The following is a 25788-nucleotide window of genomic DNA, read 5'->3' on the forward strand; positions in this document are numbered from 1 at the left end:
ATGGGCGGGGAGTTGACGGCGCCGCTATGGCCGGACACCCGACTCAGACCAACTGGTCTCTCAGCCCGGCTCGAAGCAGGGCTTCCTGACGCCGCCGGAAGGCGAGGCCCTTCGGGCCCCCGCGGCCGTCATGTACCCGCCGCCGGCGCCGGCGCGTCGGGACTTCATCTCGGTGACGCTGAGCCCCGGCCGGAGCTACGATGGCGGCCAGGGCCTGAGGCGTCGCTCCTGCTGGCGGGTGAGGGGCGGGCCGGGCGGCCGGGTCGGCGCTTCCCCGGGCTGGGGTCTGGGGAGCGGGCGCGACTGCGGCCGGCCTCGCGGGGCCCAGGCGAGGAGGGCTGCGGGTCCCTCTCGGCCGTCCACTGTGGGCACAGACGGTGTCTGCGTGGAGTTTCCTTTCTCCAGCTCCGACCGCTGGGGCTTCACAGGTGGCTCGGCGGTAAAGAACCCGCCTGTCGAGGGGAGACGCGGGTTCGATTCCTGGGTCGGGGTGACCCCCTGGAGGAGGAGGTGTCTCCCCACTCCAGTGTGCTGGCCGGGAAATCGCATGGACACAGGCGCCTGGCGGGCTACAGTCCATGGGGTTCGAACGGAGTGGGACGCTGCGAGTCACTAGCACCCACGAAGCCGGTGCGGGTGTCGGCTGCAGTACCGCTCCAGCCTGCGGCCCCCGCTTGGAGGAAACGTCCCCGGTTCAGAAGCAGCAGAGCCCCACGCTGGGCCTCGGGAATTGCTCCTCATCCTCCCGGAGTCTGACACGGCGGGAGAGATTGCTCCGTGTGCTCCTTTCAGTAAAATGGTCGTTCTCTGTCCGTCAGAAATGGAAGCAGCTGTCGAGGTTACAGCGGACGGTGGTCCTCTTCCTGCTGGTGGTCGTGATGCTCTTCGGCCTCTTGTCCTATGTCCACGTGGCCGACGAGTGGACAGGTACCAGCTTGCATGATCCTCGGGTGTCCTGAGGGCTGACTAAGGGGTGGCACAGCGATCTGGCAGCGGCAGGAGGCCCAGACTTCAACGCATTGGCGGGAAGTGAGATAAGGAGAAGCCTAGAATGTTCCCAGCACCCCGCTATAAGGTGGCTGTTAATCTGCCGTGTGTGACTGTTTCCCAGACGTCTGCTGTGAGAAGCGGCCTGTCGGCCCGGCAGTCTCACACCGAGATCCAGGTCCGACGGTACAGGCGGAGTCTGCACGCGCTGCGCTGCAGGCGCTTCCTAACACGCACCGCAGTGCTGGGGAGGAAGCGCAGGTGCCGGCAGGAGGGGCAGCTCCCTCCTGGGTTCTGCTCACGGCTCCTTGGAGGAGGAAAGCTGCAGAGCCCGCGGCTGGCTCCCGTGAATGGCCCGTGTGCCACCGTGGGCCTCCTCGAAGTGGAAAGATAAAGGCCAAGTGTGTGGGTTGTGGTGGGGTAAAGACAGAAGCTGCCGGGGGCTATGGGCAGGCTTTGCTTCCCTGAGGCCACTCTGGAATTCCCTGACCTGCCCTCTGCGGAGGCCCCAGCCTGTCCTTTTCCAGGAGGGCTGGCTGTGTAGGTGCTGTTTCCAGCGCCCTTTGACTCTCCTCTGGGCCTCGAGGCGTATTGGAGATAAAATAGATTCTCCTGTTTAGCTGTGGACAGCAGGTCGGCGGCAGCAGGGCAGATGAGACCAGCAAATCCTCCCGTCTTGCCAGCTCCTCAGAAAGCAGCTGAGAACCCGGAGGCCGTGGCGGGGCTGTCGCCTCAGGTACTTGGAGTAAACTGAAGGTGGAGTCGCAACTGGGGTCCAGGCCAGAGGCGCTTCAGCACAGCGTGGGCTGTTTGAGAGGGACTGGGAAGAATCCTGCTTCCTGCCGTGTGTCTGAGGTTTTCACCTGAGGCTCCTTGCTCTGGGCTGGGGGGATGGAGGAGACGCGGAGAGAGGAGGAGGGCCATTCTGTCCTCTGTCCTCTTGGCCCATCTGCTGCTCCGGGTCCTTGGGAGGTGAGAGAGACCGGCCCTTTTCTCTGGGAGCTACTGGCCGGGGGCGGTCAGGCGGGGGCTCCACTCTGGACCTGCCCAGACAGAGGTTCTGGGGCCTCCGCATCACAGTGGGGTCAGCAGGGAGGACTGGGAGTTGGCAGGTGCGTGGTGCCTGCCATCCAGAAGGGGTGGGGGCAGGGGTGAGGCCGCATCCTGGGGAACCCCGAGCCGTCCAGGGGGGCGAGCGAGGGCGGGGGAGCACGTGGAGACTAGAGGGCGAGGCGTCAGCCAGAGCCAGGGCAGGTCCCACCCCAGGAGGGCGGCCGGCCTCTGAGCGCCCAGGGTGCTCTGTGCCAGGTGCACGCTCCTGCGGGTTGGGGTGTCCAGGTGTGCCCAGGCGCCCCCAGGGAGAGGCTCTGGGACTGATGCCGGCCTCAAGCCCCACAGGCTGCCTGCTCTCACCCCGTCTCTCTGGAAGGTCTGTGTGTGAGAGAGCCGGTTTCTCCCTTTAGAGCCAAGAGCATTCCTTCTGTCACTTCTGTGCCCACTCTTGTGTGTTGACTTCACGGTCATGTGACAGCAGAACGTGGCTGTTTCTCCTCCGAGAGACACGTTTCCACACCTCAGCATCCATGACCTGGACTCTGGGGTCCAGGAGGGGCCTGGGATGAAGGCGTGGACATCCACGTCTCCTGTGGAGCGAGTCTCGGGGCCCCTGCGCATCCTGAGTCCGCTGGCACCTCCTCTCTGGGTCCGATGCCGGCACTCGTCCCCGAGACCTGCTTCATCCATGGAGCTTTGTTTCAGCCGCACCTACTCTCGTGACCTGGGGGCCCGGCTCGGTGGGGTTTGGATCTTGGAAGGGGGTGTCTTCACGGATCCTCCCCCAAGGTGTCCGTGGGTGCTGCCGCCAGAGGCTTTTCCATTCACGGGTCTGTGTCCTTGGGAGCTGGAGGAGTTGCTGTCACAGCCACTGTTGGGGGGCTGGAGCCAGGATGAGTGCGGCCTCCCACGGCGCTTTGTCACTGACCGGCCGCCTCTGCCGCAGCCTTCCGAGGCTGAGGTGGGAGTCCCGGGTGCAGGCCTGGGCAGTGTTCTCTGTGGCTCCATCGACGGAGATGGGGTGGTTTATCCCTGCCCTGCTACCCTTAGGGTCTGACTCCCAGACACGCTCTGGCCAGGGGCTTAACTGAGTCTCCAGGGCTACATTCACCCATCGGCAGAGCCTCCATCAGGGAGTCAGAGCCAGGATCTGACAAGAAAGGGGCTCCTCCCAAAGCTGCGCATCGTATGAAAAGTGGAAAGCATTTCCTCTAGGAAACGGCAGCTGCTCAGCCAGTCCACAGCGCTCCCTATGTGGCTCCAGGTCTGACGGGACGGGCTGCGTCCTAGAAGCGGGATGGAATCATTGTACGAGTGACTCTTGTCTCTGTCCAGAAGCCCCAAAGGCATTTCCGACGAGGACCCCCCAACCTGCAGATTAGAGCGCCCGATGGAGACCCCCAGGAGAGGAGGCAGGACCGGGCCCAGAGGAGGGCAGAGGTGGTGGGCGAGGCTGGCTGGGGAGCAGAGGCGCAGAGAGACGGCCTCAGGTACCGGGAGCGTCAGAGATGGTCTGATCTTGGGAACCAGTGTTTTCTGGTTTTTTTGACAAAGTGCTAACAAGTGTTTTCCTGTGTTTCACACCGTGCGCCCTCGCGGAATAGGGTGTCTGTGGCTTGTCCATTCGCGGTCCCCTGGGGAGCGTGCGAGTTTGAGCCTGAGCTCGGTGGCAGCCTTGGGGCATCCACACCTCTGTCCCTGCTCTGAGCATTCACGTTTCTCTCCCTGTAGTTGGAGGGGAGCAGGGACCAAGCCACAGCAGGGCACTGAACCTCCTGGAAAGAAGGCAGAGCTCCCTGCCAGGCCTTCCCCAAAGGCAGCAAGGATTCAGGCCAACCCAGGTAAGGTCCGCCTGCCGCCTCCGGCCTCAGCTGCTGTTCGTTCTGAGTGTCGCAGCAAAGGACACGCTTGAGAGTTGGGGTGGCTGTGCAGCTCCTGCTGTCCCTCGAAAGCTCGGCTCAGCCTTGGACACCCAGGTGGACCAGGCTCCTGTGGGTCAGGCACTCTATAGCTTTGGTGACGACGTCTGTCTCCCGGACAGATGTCTTTCAGTATCCGGTGCTGCAGCCATTTTAACTTTTATTTTGTATTCTAGTAGAGGTGACCGACAGTGTTGTGACAGTCTCAAATGAGCAGGGGAAGGGCTCAACCGTACACACACGTCCGCATCCTACTGCACGCTTTTCTGTGTGTGGAGTGCCGTGTAACACTGAGCAGGGGTCTGTGTGCTGTGAGGTAGATGCTGTGTTTGCCCGTTTAGAGCAGTGTAGACGAGGCTGCCCAGACTTGCTAACTACGTCCTCCCCGCTTTCACTCCCCCGGCACCGTAAGTTCATTCTCTGCGTCCGTGGGTCCCTTTCTGTTTTGCAACTAAGTTTACCTGTATCATTTTTCCTTAGATTCCATGTATAAGGGGTGTCACAGAATACTTGTCTTTTGTCTGAGCTACTTCCTTCACTGTGACGGTTGCGAGCTCCGCCCATGTGGCTGCAAATGCCATCACTTCACTCTTTTGCGTGGCTGAGTGAGCTTCTGCTGTCTGCATGTAACTCGTTTTCTTTCTTTGTTTCTCTGTTGGTGGACGTTTAGGTCGCCTCCGTGTCTTGCTTTTGTAAACAGTGTTGCGGTGACGTTGTGGGGCATGGATCCGTTCAGTCGTGTTTCTCTCCGGATCTATAGCCAGGAGTAGGTCGCGGGGTCACATGGTAGCTCTATTACTAGCTTATTAAGGACCTTCTATATTGGTCAGACAAGGTTTTCTTGTCCGGGTCACCAGCGCCCGTCACGTTTGATGTCCACAAGCCAGACTGCACACCAGGCACACTGGGTCCTCCGCTTTCGCTCCTTCGCTGTTTCCTGGAGGGGGGTCCCTGCTGGGACCTGGTGCAGGCTGACCAGCCTGGGCTGGTGGCATCTTCAGCTGGGCCTTCACTGCAGCCTAAGGTGCCCCCACGGCAGGCTCACTCGCTGTGGGGCCACAGGGCAGGTCTGCCTGGGTGCCCACACCCTGCTTTCCTCCTCCCAGCCCCCCAGAACGAGCGCCAGAAGGCTGTGGTAGACGCCTTCCTCCACGCGTGGGCTGGATACCGCAAGTTCGCCTGGGGCCACGACGAGCTGAAGCCCCTGACCAGGTCCTTCAGCGAGTGGTTTGGCCTCGGCCTCACGCTGATCGACGCGCTGGACACCATGTGGATTCTGGGGCTAAAGAAAGGTACCTGCCCGTCCCTGTGGTGGGCTCGAGCTCGCCGCGCGTGACCCTCGGGCCCGAGCGCGCCTGGTCTGGGAGGCGACCACACGCTGTGTCCTGCTGGGCTGTGCTTCCCCTTGTCCTGGCTGCCAGCGTGGCTGTGCTGGCCGCGGGCAGCTCTCTGTCCTCGCACATTTGTGCGCCCTGCGCCTCCTGCAGAGCGCCGAGCGTGGTGGAGGGTGGAGTCCAGGGGCGTCTGCAGCCCGTGTTTCTGGCGGTCAGGAGGGCCCTGTGGGGGGAGGCGGCACGTGATCCGACGCGGTGGCCGGCCGCGCCCCGAGTCTCCCTCAGGCCTTGTCGGTGGAGACAGGGTGAGACGGGTGGCGTGTCCTGGGTATTTCTGAACTGGCGCGCACGGCCCTGTTCCGTCTAACACTTGCACTGCAGGCCTCCAGCCACTCACTCTCTCGTGCTTCTCTGTAGCGTGGCTTTGACGTTGAGCACTTGTGCTCACGCTGCACAGCCTTCCCCCAGCTGCACGCTGGCCCCATGTTTTCTGTGCGGTTGGAGGACTCCTGGGCCCCCCTCCTGCGTGAGGAGGTGATGTCGGAACCCTGCCGGGGTGTGCAGAGCCCTGAGGGCCCGGCCAGGAAAGGCTGGCCTGTTCATTTGTTCCTGTGTCTCTGCTGTTCCACGTGGCAGAATTTCAAGAAGCCAGGAATTGGGTGTCGAAGAGGTTATTGTTTCAGAAAGATGTGGACGTCAACCTGTTTGAGAGCACAATCCGGATCCTGGGGGGGCTTCTGAGTGCCTTCCACCTGTCTGGGGACATCCTCTTCCTGAAGAAGGCTGTGAGTGTCCCGGCGTCGGGTCTGCTCGCTTCCTGGGGGGACTGGGGTCTCAAGTGCTCAGCAGTCAATGCTTTTCTCACGGGATTAGGCTGTGGCGGGCGTTTGTTTCCGGTTCTGTCTCCTCCCGCTCTGGCGTCTGTTTCCGAGCACGTGGGTGGCTGAAGCAGCATTGTGCCAGCCTGCTGCCTGCCCGTGAGGTCATTCTGAATGAATTGAGTCCAGCTCGGTTTTTGTAGCTGGCCAGGGTTGGGTCAGGTGAAGCCAGCATACTCGGGTCTGTCCACGGAATTAGATGAAAAGGGGTGTTGGGTTCACCATCGTGTCGTGGAGACAAGGCCGCCGAGCAGCAGGAATCGTTGACTCATCGCTGTGTTGTGTGTCAGGAGGATTTTGGAAATCGGTTAATGCCTGCCTTCCGAACACCCTCTAAGATTCCATACTCCGATGTAAACATTGGCACTGGAGTTGCTCACCCACCCCGATGGACCTCTGATAGCACGGTGGCTGAGGTGACAAGCATTCAGCTGGAGTTCCGAGAGCTCTCTCGTCTCACGGGGGATAAGAAATTTCAGGTATGGGGGGGCTCTGCCCCCGGCTGCTGCGGGTTTTCTGCGGGGCCGTCTCCGGCTCGTGGAGGCGAGTGCAGGTCTGCGTGGTTGTGGGTGCTGGGCCACGAGACTCGCGTCGGTGTTGGTTCTTGTCCCACGTTCTCCTGCAGAATCGCATTTTCTGGTGACGCCAGAGGCGCAGATGGGAGAGGCCTTGACTGGAGGCCGAGTCCTCTGCCTGGCCTGCGGGGCCCCGACAGCTGACGGCGTGTCCTGCCGCTCGGCATGCCTGCTGTCCACTTGCTGTTGTCCTGTGCCCTCCTGCAGTGGCGAGGACCGCCTGCTGTGTTGTGGCTGAGTGCCACGGGGTGTGTTGGAGCTCTGGGTTTCGTAGCCAGGTCAGCGTAGGTGACGTCGTCGTCGTCCCGTTTTGGCATCCAGACTGGGCCCTGCACACAAGTGTCCCGGGTGGGCAGCTGGAGTGGGGTGCCGGCCTGGCTCCGGCTCGCGGCGCTGACTGTGCGTGTGGAGGGATGGCGGACCTGTCTCTGTGGCTGGCTCTGGTTGTCTCTGTCTTCAGGAGCGTCTGCCACCTGCCTCCACAGGGCCTCTCCTGTGGCGGGTCTGTCTGCGTGTCGGCATCCGTTGAGCTTTCCTTGTTTCCTCTGCTCACCCTATCTTGTTTTTGTTGAGATGTTTGTGTCGAGAGGTCCCGCCGTCTCCTGTAACCGTGGCTGTCTGTGCTCACGCGTCTGGCCGTCGTCCCCCTCTAGAACTGTCCCCCCCACCCAAGCGACCCCAGCACTGTTCCCCGACTTCCCGTTTGTCACTCCACCAGCCTGGGCAGCCAGGTAGGCTGTGCGGAGCTTTCCCCGTGCTCAGTGGCGTCTTCTCCTGCCGTGGCTGCAGTCTGGGTGGCCAGTGAGCCTGCTGTCTCAAGGTGGCAGGACCGGTCAGGATCCTTCCTTTCTCAGCTTAGAGAATCCCTGACACAGTGGACTTGTTGCTGGGCTGATGACTGCCAAGCTTCAGCTGGTGTGCCGCTGGGTCGTTGGCAGGGGGGGCCCGGGCTGGGTCCACCTGTCCAGACGTGCCTTTGTCCGCCATCCAGCTGTCACTTGTCCCTCCTCACGGGGGTGAGATGGTGCCTCCAGTTGGGTTTGATTTTTAACCAGTGGTGTGTTGCCGTGTGTGTGTCCACGTGCCGCGTGTCTTTTGTGTAGGAGGCCTAGCAGGTCCCCGGCCGGGCACTGCCGTGAGGGGCCTGTGCCGTCCTGAGGTTGGGACGTGGTCACACCACACAGGCCACTTGCTTCTGACCTGTCCTCCTGGCTCAGGGCTGGGAAGGGTCTCGAGGACAGCTTCAGCCCCGCGGTCGGCTGCCGGCAGCCCCTCTACCTAGCTCACCTGCTCACCGCCCCCACCGTCTGCCCAGGAGGCCGCAGAGGAGGTGACGAGACGTGTGCATGCCCTGCACGGGAAGCTGGACGGGCTGGTGCCCATGTTCATCAACACCAACAGCGGCAGCTTCACCCACCTGGGCGTGTTCACCCTGGGCGCCAGGGCCGACAGCTACTACGAGTACCTGCTGAAGCAGTGGATCCAGGGCGGGAAGAAGGAGCGGCAGTGAGGCCTGTTTCTCTGCCTTCGGGGTGGCCCCCTGGGCTCAGGGTGGCGGGGCCCTCTGTGGGGAAGGGTGTTTCTGTTCATCCTATATGCAGAGCAAGGACCGGCCACCGGGGTGGGCAGACAGGGGTCTTCCTTGGGGTTGTGGCTGCTCGGTCGTCGGCTCCGGCGGGAGGCAGCCAGGGCCATGTGGGCCTCCTCACGCTTAGCACTTTGACACTGAAAACTCACACATTCCCAGGGAGCAGCCTGGTCGCTCCTTGTTCAGTTATAAAAGAGATAAACCCCAGTGGGGTGCTGGGATCTTCTCAAGCCTCAAGCCTGGGGGTGACTGTGGCCCAGGAAGTGTCACTGACTGGGAGCCCGCAGGCTGGTTCAGGCTGACCCCATGGGGCTGGCAGGGCCGGGCCTCATAGATCCCAGAACGGGGACAGGAGCTCGGGGTCAGCCCTGTTTGTGGACCTGAGGGCTGTGCGCCCACCTGGCCAGAGCACACAGGCCCCGCTGGTCTGCATAGGCTGCTGGAAGACTACCTGGAAGCCGTGGACGGGATCAGGAAGCACCTGCTCGCCAGGTCTGAGCCCAGGAAGCTGACCTTCGTGGGGGAGCTCAACCACGGCCGCTTCAGCGCCAAGATGGTGAGTGGGAGGGTGTTTCCCTGATGCGGCCTCAAGGCAGCGTGGGGACCCGGCCTCTGTGCTTGACATCTGATGGCTCTGAGTGGGGACGACCGGGGGGACCTCGTGATCCTGGCCGTGGAGCGGGGCGGTCCCGGGTGGATGTGGGTGTCCCGTGAGAGCAGCAGGAGGAGCTGAGGTCTGTGGGGTGCCAGGGCCCCCACCCCGGAGCCCCCACCTCCTCCAGGTCCCCTGCCCTGCCCCGAGTCTCTCCTTCCACGCTCTCGGGGAACCCCCACTCCCAGTTGCACCCCGTCCTGCTCTCCTGCAGCCAGGGCTCTGTCAGCCTTTGAGGTGGTCCTTCCAGAAGCTGCTCCCCTGCCCGTGTGGGGCCCCAGGTGCTTGGCCCGCAGCCCAGTCCCCTGTCTGAGGCCTGACGGCGCTGGACCTGCTGCTGAGGTGACGCTGTGGTTTCAGGACCACCTGGTGTGCTTCCTGCCGGGGACACTGGCTCTGGGTGCCCACCACGGCCTGCCTGCTGAGCACATGGAGCTGGCCCAGGCACTCATGGACACCTGCTACCAGATGTACCGTCAGATGGAGACGGGGCTGAGCCCCGAGATCGCACACTTCAACCTCCACCACACAAAGATCCTTAAGGACGTTCAGGTGAAGGTGAGCCATGCTGGGCCCAGGGCTGGGCCAGATGGGAGTGCCGGGAGGCACTTCCTGAGCCCATGTGCCTCCCCAGGCGGCCGACAGACATAACCTGCTGCGGCCCGAGACCGTGGAGAGCCTGTTCTACCTGTACCGCCTCACGGGCGACCGAAAGTACCAGGACTGGGGCTGGGAGATCCTGCACAGCTTCAACACCTACACGCGGGTGAGCCCCCGCCGTGTCCCCAGGGCCTCACTGTCACCTCCCAGGGGCTGCACTGGGAGGCCCTGCCCTGCTGTGAGGGCCTGGGGGTCGGGGCATCTGTCTGTCTTGTCTGGGGGACAGCTGTGTCGGGAGGGTCCCTGCAGTGGCCCGAGGCGCACAGACCGTGTCTGTTGGGTCCTCCATGTGGCTTGGGCAGCGTGTTTCAACCCAGCAGGTGGGAGACCTCTGAGCCGCTACTCCCCAGGCCGGGGGCCCCAACCCGCACCACCCCCTGCTATGCCCAGGGCCCACTGCCCACCCTGGCAGGGCTGCGACTTGACCTTCGCCCTGTGGCCCCTGAGGTGGACTCTACACCCCTCGGGTGGCTTTGGGGCCTTTGTGAGGCCTGCACAGGTTTTGGAGGTGGCACTTGGCGTCTGGTCACTGGAGGGAACCATGGCTGACCTCCAGGTGGCCATTCCCTCTGGGCTTTGGAGTCCTCCCCGCCCCATACCCTGCCCTGGGGGGCAGTGTGTTCTGGGGTGGGCAAGTGCCCCGGGAGTGGGGGGTGCCTCTGGCTGGCAGCCCTCCAGAGGGATGAGCCAGCATCGTGATTTGTGGCCTCGGCTCTCGAGCAGGTCCCCTCGGGCGGCTATTCTTCCATCAGCAACGTCCAGGACCCCCGCCACCCCCAGCCCAGGGACAAGATGGAGAGCTTCTTTCTGGGAGAGACGCTCAAATACCTGTATCTGCTCTTCTCCGACGACCCTGACCTGCTGAGCCTGGACACCTACGTGTTCAACACAGAGGCTCACCCCCTGCCCATCTGGGCCCCCTCCTAGGGCGGGATGGCTCACGAGTAGGCGCTGCCCAGGAGGCTGATATGTGCTGTCTGTGAGGATGCCTGTCGGCAGACCCGGGCCCTGACCTTGGCTGTGAGGTGTCCCCTCAGCTGGCGGCACGTGCTCCGGGCCGGGCTGGTGACAGAGGCCGGTGGGCCACAGGGCCAGGATGTTTCGGGGCCTCATAGCTGCTCGGGGTGGCCACTGGGCGTCCGGTGCTCTGCCGTTGATTCTGTGCTCCTCGCCTGGTTCCTGTTGGATCACCGTTTGGAACACGTAGGAATAAATGGGCGGTGTGATTCTGGGGATCCTGTCCACTCAGCGAGTTTCTTCCTTCTTCCTAGAAAATCAAATCAAATGACTACATTCCTGAAGCCTGAACACTCTCCTGCTGCCCTGCAAGGGCTTCCTCGGGGTCCTGGGCATCTGGTCACCCCAGGCCACTTTGGCCCAGAGCCTGCGATATGATCAGAGACAGTCTTGGGCACAGCCCAGTACAGCCCAGCCTCGGGATCACAGCCTGTGAACACGCCCGACGCAGGGGCTCGGGGCGTCCTGACCTCATGGGGATTCGGGCTCCTGGCTGGCTGTGGTGTTTACACGTTGGACTCAGGGATCCGCCCCTGCCTTTACAGGGCTGGGCAAGGCTGGGGGCCATGTTCACCGGCTCCCAGCCCAACAGACGGGACTTCTAACAGCCCAACAGACGGGACTTCTAATCCACGATAAAAGTACACTTGTTCTGAATGGCATGTGCTTCGTCTTTATTTTCTGATTTCCAGCGTGAGGTCGGCACAAGGGGCTGCGGCAGATCTGGTGTCCCATGTCCAGACGTCGGCTTTGGCTCTGCCCCGGGAAGTGTGGAAACGTCCGCACACAGCACTTGTGCTGGGCAGGCGGCCCCAGGGTGAGGGTGTGAGATGCTGGCTGTGGGCCTCAGTGGGCCCTGTGCTCCGCCCGCTGCCCTGGGTGTGGGCTGCCAGCGCCTGCTGCTTCTCTCAAGGCGCCTGGCTGGCCTGTCAAGTCCCTTTTGCTCAGCCAGCAGCACCCATTCCTTAGGGCTGACCAGGGTGTGAAAGTGAAATGAAAAGATGCGTGTTCCTTGGAAGAAATGCTATGACCAATCTAGATAGCTTATTAAAAAGCACAGATGTTACTTTGTCAGCAAGGTCTGTCTAGTCAAAGCTAAGGTTTTTCCAGTGGTCATGTATGGATGTGAGAGTTGGACCATAAAGAAGGCTAAAAGCTAAAGAATTGATGCTTTCAAACTGATCTTGGAGAAGACTCTTGAGAGTCCCTTGGTTCTGCAAGGAGATGAAACCAGTCAATCCTAAAGGAAATCAGCCCTGAATATTTGTTGGAAGGACCAATGCTGAAGCTGAAACCCCTATACTTAGGCCACTTAATGTGAAGAGCTGACTCATTTGAAAAGACCCTGATGCTAGGAAAGATTGAAGGTGGAAGAAGGGGACGACAGAGAATGAGATGGTTGGATGGCATCACCGACTCAATGGACATGAGTTTGAATAAACTCCGGGAGTTGGCGATGGACAGGGAGGCCTGGTGTGCTGCAGTCCATGAGGTTGCAAAGGCACAAGAGCGAGTGAAGTGAAGTGACCACGGTGTGGCTTTCCAGCAAGAAGCCAGATCCACGGGCTGGGCCCAGTCCCAGGCCAGCGCCCTCATGGGCCGGGCTGACCCTTTCCCCGGCTGTGTGAGGAGACACGTTGCTATTGCTGGCAGACTCTGCAGGGGCCTCCCCACCGCCCTGGCTCAGCCGCAGGTGGCACTTGGTCCTGACGGCCCTCCTGTGTCCATCCTGTGAGGCTGCCATCCCCCTCTTGCCCACGGGCCCAGCGGGGCTTCTACCCACATGTGAGCAGGGCCTGCCTCTTGAGGCTGCCTGTGTGCAGAAACCAGCCGGAGAGTCCACAGTGTGCCCCACCACCACCCTGCAGCCCAGGAGCCGCTTCAGCAATGGTTTGTCCAGACTCTGGACCACAGGCTTCGTCCTTGATGTTCCGCAGCCCGGCGGGGCACAGTCGGCCCAGTGAAGCAGATTGCCCCCCACCCTGGGCCAGCCTGGCCCCAAGCAGGTGGACTTGGGGGCCGCAGGGGCCATTGCAGTAGCTGGGGATGGAGAGCACGGCTGAGAAGGGTGGAGGGTCACTGGGGCAGCCGTTGGTTGTGGAATCTCGGGTTTTCCTGCCGTGGTAAAGGCCCACGCGCCCTACGCAGGACAGCACGCGGAGCTGAGGACTCTGCTTTATTCAACAGCCACGTTGACGAGGTGGTGTGAGCATGCCACAGTGTCCAGGGCCTCCGACGGGACGGATACGACTGGACATGCCCGACAGGCCAGCAGTGTTTGTCCAGTGCCTCCTTGGGCAAGGCCCTGCCCACCCTGGCACGGCTCCAGCTGCAGGAGCTGGGGCCTGGTGCCTGCCCCAGCCGGTCGTCTCTGGCCCTGCGGCGGGCAGCCTTCAGCCCTGGAGCCCCGTGGACCTCGCTGCCTCCACCCACTTGCCAATGAGGGCAGCCTCCAGCCTGCGGGCCTCCACCACGGATGCGGGGTCGTCTGGGTGGGAGCCTCTGGGGGCGGGCAGAGAGGCGCTCAGCTGGCCGGCCTTGAGCCCTGCCACCCTCGCCCGCCCCGACCAGGCACCACGCCCTCCCCAGGCGGGCACCTGAGGTCCAGGTGGTGCGCCCCCCCGTGGATGGTGATGGCGAGCACGGACGCGCTCAGGTTGCTCTGGATCTGTCGTGGGAGGAGCCTGTGTCAGGGGCGAGTGCTCACCACCTGCTCGTCCCAGCAGGTAGGATGCAGCCCCCGCAGGGGCTTGAGAGTAGCCTCATTAGAAAGGAAAGATGACCGTGAACGAGCAGATGCCAGGCCACGGGAAGGAGACCGGGAACCAACGGAGGGGGCGGAGGCAGCGGTGCCCGCGGGCCCAGGCTCCCGTGAGACTCACCCCGCCCCGCGCCCAGGGGTCCAGGTCTCCGTTGGAGAAGATGATGTTGCTGGCAGCTGTGAGGTCTGAAACAGATGGAGGGAGCGTGGTGGGACTGGGGGCCCCCTCACCCTGACCCAGGGGCTGGGTCCTGGAGCCTGGGAAGGAGCCTGCTCAGTGCGGTGGGAGGAACCGCGCCCCGACCCCCGCCGTGGGCCTCACCGCCCCCCCCAAAGCTGGTCTGCAGCCAGTCCTGCCGTGGCCACACGCCCCACGTGTCCAGGCAGTACTGCTGGCGCTGGGCTTCAGTGAAGGGCAGCTCGGGGAAGAGGTCGGACACGTTGTTGCTGGAGAACGTCAGGCTGATCTCAGTGCAGGCCTGCGGGCCACCACACTGTGATCAGGCCAGCCCACGCAGCCCCGGGCCCCCAGCCCCCTGTACCCGGCCGCCCCGAGCCCTCAGGCCCCCGTACCTGGTAGTCCCAGGCCTTGGCATCACTGCCCAAGCCGCAGCCCGTGGGGTCAGCACAGGCCTGATACTGCAGGTAGATGTCGTAGCAGGGCTCTATGCCCGAGGAGTTGTACACCAGCCCTGAGGGAGAGGGCTGCTGGGGCCAGGGGCCTGGACACCCACCCTGTCCACTTAGAGGGGTCCTGCAGGGGTCGGGGCTCTCAGGCCCAGTGGATCCAGCGAGGACCGGGTGTTGGTCCCAGGGGACGGGCTGTGCTGTCTGCTCCGTCCGGGTCGCTCAGGGTGGCGGGTCAGCCCAACTGACGTGCCCCCTCCCAGCAGGGTGGGCTGGGACGGGGTGTGTTGCCCTTTGACTGGGGGCCTTCCAGAAGGCCCCGGAGCCATGCTCCGCAGGGGGTGGCCCACGGGGGTGGCCACTTCCTCCCAGGGCCTCCCTACCCCACACCGCCCTCCTGGGGCCTGGCTGCCGCCCACCAACTCGGGGCCCCCGCGCTCAGCACCAGTCCGGGCAGGGGGGCAGACGCACCGGCCAGTGCACGAAGCCCCGCGATCCTTGAGCTCTCGCTCAGCAGCCGGCTGCAGCCAACCTGGGGGAGCACGGAACACCTCAGCAGCCGCGCCGCCCCACCCCTCCCTGGTCCCAGGGCTGAGCGGGCACAAGGCCCCGGGGCAGGCCCGGGTGCCTTTGAGCACCCCAGGGTGGCTGGGCCCCTCCCCAGGTTCTGGGCGGCAGGGGCGGGTGACGTGCCTGGACGGGGTGGGCAGGAAGGTGGCCCACAAAGTCAGTGGCGTACGGGTAGTCCATCATGGCCAGCACGGTGAAGGCGTTCCGGGCGAAGCCGAAGAGCTGGGTGAGGTCCTTTGGTCCGGAGAGGGGCTGGCAGGTACCGAACTCCTGGCTGACGACGTGCGGGGCTGCGGGGGGGACGCGGGCCTGAGGGGGCTGCTGGCGGGGACATGGCCCTGTGGGGGCTGCGGGGGGCACGCGGGCCTGTGGGGGCTGCTGGGGGGGACACGGCCCTGTAGGGGCTGCAGGGGGGACGCGGGCCTGAGGGGGCTGAGGGGGCTGTGGGGGCTGACACAGGCCTGAGGGAGCTGCAGGGGGGCGGGGCGGCGCGGGCCTGAGGGGGCTGCGGTGGGGGCGGGGTGGCGCAGGCCCACGTGGGGAGGCGGGATGGTGTTGGTTGGAGGGGGCAGCCGCCTCACCTCCCTGCTGGAACAAGTCCCTGATCTGCCGGAACGCGTCCTGCACGGCCCGGGCACATTCAGGGCTCTGGCCTTGGAAGTCCTGCAGGGAGGAAGGCTGTGGCTGCACCCACCAGCGGGGCTGCCCAGGATAGAGAGGGGCTAGGGCCTCGGCTTACCGCAGAGACGTCCTGGAAGAACTGGTAGGGGTCGCCGAGGCCTGCCGCCGAGACCACAGGGGCGCTGGCCGCCAGGGCCCCCGCCACGAGATGTGGGTACTTGATCCTCAGGTAGGCGCTGAGCATCCCCCCGTAGCTGGTGCGGTTGCAGAGTTAGCCTGGGGCACCCCCAGCGCCCCGTCGCCTGCAAGGGAGACTCGGCAGCCTCTCAGCGTGCATGCTGTGTGGCCAACACCCACGTCCTCTGCCTTCCCAGGGCCTCCCGCCCTGTGCCCCCCAGGACCCGACACGTCCAAGACCCACAGAAGTTTTGGGCGGGGCCAAGTACACTTGCTGGGGAGAGAAAGGAGACGCTGACGCACCTGCCGCCAAAGGCGATGGCCGGGGCATCGGGGGCCTCGAGCTCCTGCCGGAGCGCCCGGAGCAGCCCTGCGAAGTCAGCCAGGGCCTGCTCCACCGTCAGCAGCTCCGTGTACCCACGCCACGTGGACCGCTCACCGAAAGGCAGCGACTTTCCGTAGTAACGCTGCAAGCAGGTGGGCGGCAGGGGTGGGGGGCGCTGACTCTGAGCCCCCAGAGCGACACCCCCACACCGCCCAGCCCCAGCCGGTACCCACGTGCTCGGCAAAGACGACCAGGGCCCCCTGCTGCTCTGCCAGCTCCAGGATGAATCCTGAGTTGTTGGCGAAGGACCACACATCCCCCTCGTTGCCGGTGTAGAAGAATATGGGCCCCTCGCCCCTGTTCCAGAACTTCTCTGTCGGGTGGAGGCGAGTGAGGGGTGGGGGAGGGTGCCCCCCTCGCCAGCAGCGGGCGCTGTTCCCGGGGCGGCTCACCTGTCATCAGGAACCGCTGGAGAAAGGTCTTGTTCCCAAACCTCTCAAAGTTGAAATGGTCCAGAAGCTGCTCGAAGTAGGCCTCCTGAAACTCAGGGTCCTTGGGTCTGTGGGCTAGAGGGCACCACGCTCAGCGGGGTCGGGGGAGCCATCGGGGCCATGGGGGACGGGCTGGGGGGTGTCGATCGAGGTGGATGGGAGGGAGCCAGGCAGGGGGCACGGGGATTGGGGGTCCGGCAGGGGTCGCGGGGGGGATGGGAGGGAGCCGGGTGGGGGTATCGGGTGATGGGAGGGAGCCAGGCGGGGGTATGGGGGGATGGGAGGGAGCCAGGCAGGGGTATGGGGGGGGATGGGAGGGAGCCAGGCAGGGGGCATGGGGATTGGGGGCCCTGCAGGGGTCGAAGTGGGGGGTGGCAGGGAGCTGGGTGGGGGTGCAGGGATTAGGGCCTGGCAGGGGTTGTGGGGGGGGATGGGAGGGAGCCGGGTGTGGGGCACGGGGATTGGGGCCTGGCAAGGGTCGCGGGGGATGGGGGTTGGAGCCCAGGGCTGAGTGCAGGGGGCCTGGCGCGGGTTGAGGGGGGTGTGGGGGCGGGCCCTGCAAGGGTCGCGGGGGATGGGGAGTGGGGCCCAGGGCAGGGATGGGGGCCTTGGGCCACACTTACCCCTGGCCTCCAGGCCTCGTGGCTGCAGCCCCAGCAGCAGAACCAGGGCCCAGAGCAGGGTCGGCCAGGGATGGGGGCTCATGTTCACTTTGCCCGGCAGCTTCGGGTCAGGCGGTTGGGGTCACATGACCAGAGGAACCCCTCACGTGACGGCTGGGGCGGCGCTGTGAGCAGCACTTCCCTACCCACCCAGTGCCAGCTTCCCGGCCCTTCCGTCTGCGTCACCGTGGAGACGGTCACCGTGGGGGCACGGAAGTGGGCTGAGGGCTCGAGGGTCCGTGCTGGGGCGGGGGTGTGCCCGCCCAGCCTCCCATCCTCCATGGCCACCGCCGGCTTGGGTGCCATGCCACGCGTGTGGGTAGGAGGTGACCTCCCCGTCGCCCGGCTGCTGCCCAGCCACCGCCCGACCCCCTCCTGGCCCTGCCGTCTCCTGAGTGAGGCTGGGGAAGGCCTGCCCTTGAGGGGGAGGAAGGGAGAATTAGGAAGATAGAGCTCGGCGGGAGGACAGCTCTTGAGCCCTGGGGCAAGGGGTGGGGTCAGCAGCCCTAGAAAGGAGCCCAGCACCTGAGAAACCTCGAGGGCCGCGCCGCCCACACAGGAGCTGGGGCCGCTCTTTCGGACGCCGAGCTGGGATCCAGGACCCTCTCTCGCCCCCTCAGGCCAGCCCCTCTCTGGTGCCCTGGTACCCAGAGGACAGAAGGGCCCCCACTGCCCTGGTGCCAGTCCAGGGCCTGGAGGGGCCAGCCAGGCCGAGCGGGTGGCCTGCTCAGTCTCAGGCCAGGCTGTGCTGACTGCAGTCCTGCTGGGGATGTGGCCCGTGAGCCGGGCCCAGAGCGGGTTGAGGGGGGTTGCCCCGCACGGCGGCAGAGGGGAGGGGGCTGCCTGAACCCACTCCCAGGACGGTCCCGGCCTGCGGTCTCTGCCCAGGCCTCTGCCCAGGCCTCCCCTGTTGGGTGATGGGCCGCGGAAAGCAGAGGGCCTTGGGCTGGGCAGGGAGGGAGCCGCGTGCCCCGCCCCCTCACAGCCCCAGGCCCCATGCTGTGGCTCTCAGTGTGGTGACAATGACTGCCCACCATGTGACACCGCCCTGTGGGTGTGGCCTCCCTGAGGTCACCCAGGGCCACAGCACAATCACCCCCAGTCCCTTCCCCGCAGCCCCATCCCTACACACCCTTGGCTCCCTCGTGCCCCCGTGCCCCCACCCCCTGTCCCCATGCCCCTGTGCTCCCGTCCCTGCGTGCCCACGCCCCTGTGCTCCTACCCCCCTGTCCCCATGCCCCTGTGCTCCTACCCCTGCGTGCCCACGCCCCTGTGTTCCCGTCCCTGCGTCCCCATGCCCCTGTGCTCCTACCCCTGTGTGCCCACGCCCCTGTGTTCCCGTCCCTGTGTGCCCACGCCCCTGTGCCCCAGCCCCTGCGTGCCCCTGCCCCTGTGTCCCCGTCCCTGCTTCCCCGTGTCCCCATCCTCCTGTCTCTGTGTGCCAAAGTGGCCCTGTTCCCGTGTCCCCTTGGGCCTGTTCCTGTGCTCCCGGCCCTGCATCTAGGGGCGCCTGTCCTGTGTTGAGAGGCCCCCCTCTTCAAGGAGGAGTCCCTTCCCATGGACGGCAGCCTCTCCTCTTGTCAAATAAGAGGCCGGACCCCAACCCACCGCAGGCCCACTGCATTCCCCCTGCAGACGCTCCAGGCGGCTCCTCCACGCCTGGGTAGCAGCAGGAAGTCCCAGAGAGAAGCATCTGATTCCTCTGAGACTCCGGCCACGACTTGTGGCCCTGAGCACACAGGTACGTCTGGGGGACCAGATCCCTTTCCCCAGCTGCCCGGGGCCACTGACTCTGGGGACAAAGCTGGGACCTGATTCCCCCTCCACAGCCTCTGGATCTTGGAGCCAGGCCCAGCCCCTTAGCAGAGCCTACCCTGCCCCTTTCAGACCTAAGAGCCGCCAGGACCCAGAGGCGGGCACTTGGGATGCACAGAGAGTCCCAAAGTGTAGGCCCCAGGGCTCTCAGCTCTGACCCACTCAGCACCTGCAGTTAAGGCCACGTTCATCTGTGTGAAATTATACGCTTTCAACCACATTTAAATATCAGCTGTAAGTTCATCCATACTGTTGTGCAACTACCATCATTCTCTCTCAAACTTTCATCTTCCCAAACGGAAACTCCTCACTCTCCTCCTCCAGGCTGCTGATGGTTCAGTCATCAGTCATGTCTGACTCTGAGACCCCGTGGACAGCAGCCCGCCAGGCTCCTCTGTCCATGGGAGTCTCCAGGCAAGAACACTGGAGTGGGTTGCCATTCTCATCTCCAGGCGATCTTTGTGACCCAGGGGTCGGATCCGTGTCTCCTGCACCGCAGGTGGATTCTTTACCGCTGAGCCACCAGGGAAGCCCTCCCCAATCCTGGGATGACCTCTGTTGTCCTGTCTCTATGAGTCTGCTTATTCTAGAGACCTCATATAAGTAGAATCATACACAACTTATCTTTGTGTCTGGTTTCACTGAGCACCAAGTCTTTAGCGCTCACGCATGGTGTAGCCTGTGTCAGGATTTCCTTCCTTTTTTCCAGGTAAATATGAGTCATATTCCATTCATGGACAGACCCCACTGTGAAACCCACTCACCCAGCAGCGGACACCAGATTGTCTCCACCTCTTGCTTATGTTTAAAACGCTGCTGTGAATTCGGGTGCTCGATGATCTCAAGACCTTGCTTCCGTCTGGGGGCGGGCACATCTGCAAGTGGGCTTGCAGGGCCGCATGGTAGCTCTGTGTTTCAGTTCTGAGGACGCTCCACTCTGTTTTCCATGGCATTTGCATCGTTTACATTCCAACCAGCAGTGCACAAAAGTTTCAATTTCTCCACGTCCTCTCCAACACTTGTTTTGTTCGGAGGTAGCGTTGCCACAGTGGAGTGGCCTCTCACTGTGGTTTGATTGGCGTCTTCCCGACAGTGACGCTACCTTTTCGGGCACTTCGTGAGTGTGCTTAAGTCTTCCTTGGAGGAATGTCTTGAGGGGCGGGGGGACCGGGGACTCCCCAGGCAGGCCTCAGCGCTCTCAGCTGTGACCCAGGCGCCGCCCGCAGTCGTGTGGCGTGGATATGTGTGTACGTGTATTAGATTATACATATAATGTGCACGTTTAACATAAAAAGCGTTTCCACCGTTTATTCATTGTTGTGTTTTTTTGTTTAATTTGGTTTTTTTTTTTTTTTTTTTAGTTTTTTCGTTCGTTGAGGAGTTTCAAGAGTTTTTGTTCTTGCGTTTTAGAGGTTTTAGAAAGTATATCCTGGTTATTAAACCTTTATTGGATTTGTAGTTGGAGACTGTCTTCCCCTGTCCTGTGGGGCCTGCGCACTCGGGACAGTGTCCTCCCGTGCACAGAGATTATTCGAGATTATTCTGATGACGTCCGAGCAAACAGACGGGGGAAAATGGAAACAGTGACAGACTTTCTTTCTTGGACTCCAAAATCACTGCTATGACAAACCTAGAAGACGTATTAAAAAGCAGACACGTTACTTTGCCAACAAAGGTCTGATCAAAGCTGTGGTTTTTCCAGTGGTCATGTATGGGTGTGAGAGTTGGACCATAAAGAAGGCTGAGCCCCAAAGAATCGATGCTTTGCAACTGTGATGTTGGAGGAGACTTGAGAGTCCCTTGGACTGCAAGGAGAGGTCAGTCCTAAAGGAAATCAATCTTGAATATTCATTGGAAGGACTGATGCTAAAGCCGAAACACCAATTCTTGGCCACCTGCTGCAAAGAGCCGACTCACTACAAAAGACCCTGATGCTGGGAAAGATTGAAGGCAGGAGGAGAAAGGGATGAAATAGGATGAGATGGTTGGATGGCATCACTGACTTAATGGACATGAGTTTGAGCAAGCTTCAGGAGACAGTGAAAGAAAGAGAGGGAAACTTGGTGTGCTGCACTCCACGGGGTTGCGAACAGTCGGACACAACTGAGCGACTGAACAACAACGAAAAAAATCACCGCAGATGGTGACTGCAGCCATGAAACTAAAAGATGCTTGCTCCTTGGAAGGAAAGCTATGACAAACTAGAGAGTGTATTAAAAAGCAGAGACATCACTTTGCCGACAAAGGTCTGTCTAATCAAAGCTATGGTTTTTCCAGTAGTCATGTATGGATGGGACAGTTGGAGCATAAAAAAGGCTGAGCGCCAAAGAATCAATGCGTTCAAACTGTGGTGCTGGAGAAGATTCTTGAAAGTCCCTTGGACAGCAAGGAGATATAACCAGTCAATGCTAAAGGAAAGCAACCCTGATTATTCATTGGAAGAACTGATGCTAAAGCTAAAGCTCCAGTACTTTGGCCACCTGATGCGAAGAGTTGACTCACTGGAAAAGACCCTGATGCTGGCAGAGACTGAAGGAGCAGGAGAAGGGGACAACAGAGGATGAGATGGTTGGACGGTATCATCAACTCAATGGACATGAGTTTAAGCAAACTCTAGGAGACAGGGTCGGACAGGGAAGCCTGGTTGCTTCATAGAGTCACAAAGATTGGACATGACTTAGCGACTGAACACCAACATAGCTACGAGTTTATTTCTGATTCTCTCTTGTTCTCCATGCCCTAGGTGTCTGTCCTAGCCTTAGGAAAACAGCACACTGTTTTGAATGCTGTGCCTTTGTAGGTAGGGAGTCTTGAACTTGGGAAATGTATGTCTTTTTTCTTTTTCAAGATTATTTTGGCTATTCAGGGCCCCTTGCAACCCCATATTAATTTGAGGATTGACATTTCAACTTCTGCAAAAAAAAAAAAAAAGAAGAAGAAGAAGTTGGAATTTTGATAAGGATTGCATTGAACCTGCAGGTCACTTTGGGTAGTATTGACATCTTAAAACTAAGTCTTCCTGGGACTTCCTTGGTGGTGCAGAGGTTAGGACTCTCCACTTTCACTGCTGGGGCCACGTTTGATCCCTGGTCAGGGAGCTAAGATCCTGTCAGCTGAGTGGTGCAGCCAAAAAAAAAAAAAGGCTTTCTACCCATGAATAAAGGGTATCTTTCCACCTATTTGGGTCTTAATATCCATCAGCAATGTTTTATAGTTTTCAGTGTACAGTTAAGTCACCCCCTTGGTTAAATTTATTTTTAGTCATTCTTTTAGATGCTATGTAAAGTGGAATTGCTTCTTTAATTTCCTTTTGAATTGTTCATTGCAGGTGCATAGACACGTAGCTGATTTTTTGTCTGTTAATCTAATACCCTGCAACTTTGCTGAATTTATTACCTCTAGTAGCTTTCTTAGAGACTCTTGTGTATGGATCTCACAGATATTTTCTTTGGTTACCAGGGCGAGTACACTTAACATCCTAAGTTTATAGCAATGTACTTAAGTAGACGACAGCTTCACTCTGATCACATGCATACACTATGCTTCAAAACTCCATCCTTTCTGCACTATGTTGTCATTGCCAATTAATATTCACACACCTGTGCACAATACCATACATCTGTAATTGTTGTTCCTGCATTTGTCTTTCAAATCCTATACTAAACACAAAGTGGAGTCATAACCAAAAATATAATGCTGGGTTTTATGCTCGCCCATAGTTTTGCCTTTATCTGAGACCTTTATTTCTCCCTGTGGCTTGGAGGTACTATCTAATGTCCCTTCACTTAAATCTGAAGGGACACCGTGAGTATTTCTTGTAGGGCAGGTCTGGTGGCAACAAACTCCTTCAACTATTGTTGATCTGGGAATGCTTTTGTTGTTGAGTTGCTCAGTCACGTCTGACTCTGTGACCCATACGCTGAAGTACCCCTAACCCTGTTCCTCCTCATCTCCCAGAGCTTGCTCAAACCCATGCCCATTGAATCAGTGACGCCCTAAATTCTTCATTTTTGAAGGTCAGTTTTGCCGGATATGGGATTCTGGTTGATAACTGTATTCACCCGTCACTTGAGTCATGCCATGGCCTTCTGGTTTCTATGCTTTTCTGTTTTAAATTAATTGTTTTTGGGTCTGGCAGGTCTTAGTTGTGGTGTGCAGGTTTAATTGTGCACAGATCCCCTGCTGCTGCTGCTGCTAAGTCGCTCAGTCGTGTCCGACTCTGTGCGACCCCACAGACGGCAGCCCACCAGGCTCCCCCGTCCCTGGGATTCTCCAGGCAAGGACACTGGAGTGGGTTGCCATTTCCTTCTCCAGTGCATGAAAGTGAAAAGTGAAAGTGAAGTTGCTCAGTCGTGTCCGACTCTTCGCAGCCTCATGGACTGCAGCCTACCAGGCTCCTCCGTCCGTGGGATTTTCCAGGCAAGAGTACTGGAGTGGGGTGCCATTGCCTTCTCCACACAGATCCCCTACAGCTACAGAATCTCAGCTCCTGGACCAGGGAACAAACCCATGTCCCCTGCATTGGAAGTCAAATTCGTAACCACTGGGCCACCAGGGAAGTCCATCTCTATCATTTTCTGATGAAAAATTATCTGTTAATATGAAGATGGCTTTTATATAGCAGTCATTTCTCTTGTGCTATTTTCAAGATTCTGTCAACAATTTGATTATTAAAGTTTCTTGGAGTGAGTCTCTTTGACTTGATTCTTGGAAGTGACTGGACTTCTTGGATTTGTAGATTCATATCTTTCATCACATTTGCTAAGTTTTTAACTATTTTTTCAACTATTCGTTTTTCCCTGTTCTCTTTGCTTTGAAACTACCATAAGGCACATGTGGGACCCGCTAGGATGGGACTCCAGAGCTCTCTGGCCTCTGCTCCCTGGTCTTTGTTGTTTTCTCTGCTCTTAACACGAGTTCCTCTAGTCACACACCAAGTCCAACTCGTTCTTCCTCCTGCCGGCTTGAATCTGCTCTTGAACCCCCTAATGAGTCTTAGTTACTGTGCTTTTCAGTCTGAGACTTTGCTTTCTGCTCATAATTTTCCTTTATTCTCATTTTCCTTATCATTTTGGATTTCCTTTACTGCCATGCGCATGTTTTCCTTGAGCTCTTCTAGCATTTAAAAAAGGTTATTTTCTTTTTTGACTGCACTAGGTCCTTGTTGCTACGTGAAGGCTTTCTCTGGTTGCGGTGAGCAGGGGCTACTCTTCACTGCAGTTCACAGGCTTCTCGTTACGGTGGCTTCTTTTGTTGCAAAGCATTGGCTCTAGGGCACACGGGCTTTAGCAGTTGTGGCACGTGGGCTGAGCTGACCCTCAGAAGGTGGCATCTCCCCAGACCAGGGATCGAACTCGTGTCCCCTGCATTGGCACATGGACTCTTAACTACTGAACCCCCAGAGAAGGCCTCTTTTAGCATTTTTAAACAATTCTCTTAAAGTTGCTTTCTAATAATTCTGATGTCTGAAATTCTTCAGGGATGGTTTCTATCAACTAATTTTGTTGTTTTGGGTAGAGCACTTTCCTGCTTTTAAATTTCTCCTTGTGATTTTGCTGCTGCTGTCGTTGAAAGCTGGCTGTGATTGGTGTGTCTGTGTGGAGGAACAAGAGCTGGGAGTTGCCACCTCTGCCTTGTGGCTGCAACCTTCCCTTGTCTTAGGCTTTGCTGAACTTTTTGCTGACGTTTTTCATTATATCTAACAGGATTAGGATTTCTGAAGGGGGCAATATGACTTTCAGTGCACAGAACATAGAGTTGGGACCCAAAAGCCTGGAGTGTCTCAATCTACCCCCAGCATTTCAGAGACCAGTTCATCCACATGGGAAACCTCACAGAGCATACGTGCTTCTATCCCAAATGAAGTCCATCTATTGGGCTGGGAGCCGGTGAACATGCCCCCTAGCCTTGCCCAGCCCTGTAAAGGCGGGGGCGGATCCCTGAGTCCAATGTGTAAACACCACAGCCAGCCAGGAGCCCGAATCCCCATGAGGTCAGGACGCCCCGAGCCCCTGCGTCGGGCGTGTTCACAGGCTGTGACCCTGAGGCTGGGCTGTACTGGGCTGTGCCCAAGACCGTCTCTGATCACATCATGGGCTCTATGCCAAAGTGGCCTGGGGTGACCAGATGCCCAGGACCCCAAGGAAGCCCTTGCAGGGCAGCAGGAGAGTGTTCAGGCTTCAGGAATGTAGTCATTTGATTTGATTTTCTAGGAAGAAGGAAGAAACTCGCCGAGTGGACAGGATCCCCAGAATCACACCGCCCATTTATTCCTACATGTTCCAAACGGTGATCCAACAGGAACCAGGCGAGGAGCACAGAATCAACGGCAGAGCACCGGACGCCCAGTGGCCACCCCGAGCAGCTATGAGGCCCCGAAACATCCTGGCCCTGTGGCCCACCGGCCTCTGTCACCAGCCCGGCCCGGAGCACGTGCCGCCAGCTGAGGGGACACCTCACAGCCAAGGTCAGGGCCCGGGTCTTGCCGACAGGCATCCTCACGGACAGCACATATCAGCCTCCTGGGCAGCGCCTACTTGTGAGCCATCCCGCCCTAGGAGGGGGCCCAGATGGGCAGGGGGTGAGCCTCTGTGTTGAACACGTAGGTGTCCAGGCTCAGCAGGTCGGGGTCGTCGGAGAAGAGCAGATACAGGTATTTGAGCGTCTCTCCCAGAAAGAAGCTCTCCATCTTGTCCCTGGGCTGGGGGTGGCGGGGGTCCTGGACGTTGCTGATGGAAGAATAGCCGCCCGAGGGGACCTGCTCGAGAGCCGAGGCCGCAAGTCACGATGCTGGCTCAGCCCTCTGGAGGGCTGCCAGCCAGAGGCACCCCCCACTCCCGGGGCACTTGCCCACCCCAGAACACACTGCCCCCCAGGGCAGGGTGTGGGGCGGAGAGGACTCCAAAGCCCAGAGGGAATGGCCCCCTGGATGTCAGCCATGGTTCCCTCCAGTGACCAGACGCCAAGTGCCACCTCAAAAACCTGTGCAGGCCTCAAAAAGGCCCCAAGGCCACCCAAGGGGTGTAGAGTCCACCTCAGGGGCCACAGGGCGAAGGTCAAGTCGCAGCCCTGCCAGG

At 60.1% G+C, this 25788-nt stretch overlaps 3 protein-coding genes across 5 annotated transcripts in view; 1 reads left to right on the plus strand and 2 right to left on the minus strand.

Annotated features, from left to right (window-relative positions):
- Positions 1-4: 4 nt before the first annotated feature.
- Positions 5-11320, plus strand: MAN1B1 (mannosidase alpha class 1B member 1). 3 transcript variants are annotated; one of them, XM_059891923.1, is made up of 13 exons: positions 5-238; positions 819-952; positions 1618-1723; positions 3376-3530; positions 3772-3881; positions 5066-5251; positions 5930-6078; positions 6462-6650; positions 8062-8252; positions 8770-8890; positions 9347-9544; positions 9621-9752; positions 10370-11320. In XM_059891923.1, the coding sequence occupies exons 1-13, from the start codon at positions 131-133 to the stop codon at positions 10571-10573; spliced, it is 1983 nt and encodes a 660-aa protein (XP_059747906.1). In that variant the 5' UTR covers positions 5-130; the 3' UTR covers positions 10574-11320. The 3 variants fall into 3 exon arrangements, with proteins under 3 accessions (XP_059747906.1, XP_024855499.1, XP_059747905.1); XM_024999731.2 differs by having other exon boundaries at positions 819-927; positions 1608-1723; XM_059891922.1 differs by lacking the exon at positions 5-238 and having other exon boundaries at positions 285-927; positions 1608-1723.
- A 1506-nt stretch (positions 11321-12826) lies between these two features.
- Positions 12827-16964, minus strand: DPP7 (dipeptidyl peptidase 7). The gene is made up of 13 exons (NM_001105043.1): positions 16859-16964; positions 16197-16310; positions 15978-16117; positions 15723-15886; positions 15361-15496; positions 15203-15284; positions 14745-14911; positions 14523-14583; positions 13998-14116; positions 13747-13903; positions 13546-13610; positions 13261-13331; positions 12827-13165 (listed from the first exon to the last, which is right to left on the minus strand). Exons 1-13 carry the CDS (start codon positions 16938-16940, stop codon positions 13057-13059), a joined length of 1467 nt encoding a protein of 488 aa, NP_001098513.1. The 5' UTR covers positions 16941-16964; the 3' UTR covers positions 12827-13056.
- Positions 16965-20047: 3083 nt separating this feature from the next.
- LOC100336900 (mannosidase, alpha, class 1B, member 1) overlaps positions 20048-25788 on the minus strand; it is a 31638-nt gene continuing 25897 nt past the window's right edge. The window contains exon 16 of the mRNA XM_024999733.2: positions 20048-25469. Within this exon, the coding sequence (XP_024855501.2) occupies positions 25266-25469 (204 nt within the window). The 3' untranslated portion in view covers positions 20048-25265. The remainder of the gene's footprint in view (positions 25470-25788) is intronic.

The sequence above is a fragment of the Bos taurus genome, chromosome 11, assembly GCF_002263795.3.
Source record: "Bos taurus isolate L1 Dominette 01449 registration number 42190680 breed Hereford chromosome 11, ARS-UCD2.0, whole genome shotgun sequence".
Taxonomy (NCBI): Eukaryota; Metazoa; Chordata; class Mammalia; order Artiodactyla; family Bovidae; genus Bos; species Bos taurus.

Excerpts from the sequence above, each read along its gene's own strand:
- DPP7 (NM_001105043.1), bottom strand. The coding sequence starts at position 16,940 with ATGAGCCCCCATCCCTGGCCGACCCTGCTCTGGGCCCTGGTTCTGCTG. Across the intron at positions 16,311-16,858 it reads ACGAGGCCTGGAGGCCAGGG|CCCACAGACCCAAGGACCCT; the intron begins GTAAGTGTGGCC and ends GGTGCCCTCTAG. Across the intron at positions 16,118-16,196 it reads CCAGCGGTTCCTGATGACAG|AGAAGTTCTGGAACAGGGGC; the intron begins GTGAGCCGCCCC and ends TCCACCCGACAG.
- MAN1B1 (XM_059891922.1), top strand. The coding sequence starts at position 579 with ATGGGGTTCGAACGGAGTGGGACGCTGCGAGTCACTAGCACCCACGAA. Across the intron at positions 3,531-3,771 it reads GCGCAGAGAGACGGCCTCAG|TTGGAGGGGAGCAGGGACCA; the intron begins GTACCGGGAGCG and ends CTCTCCCTGTAG. Across the intron at positions 9,753-10,369 it reads GCTTCAACACCTACACGCGG|GTCCCCTCGGGCGGCTATTC; the intron begins GTGAGCCCCCGC and ends GCTCTCGAGCAG.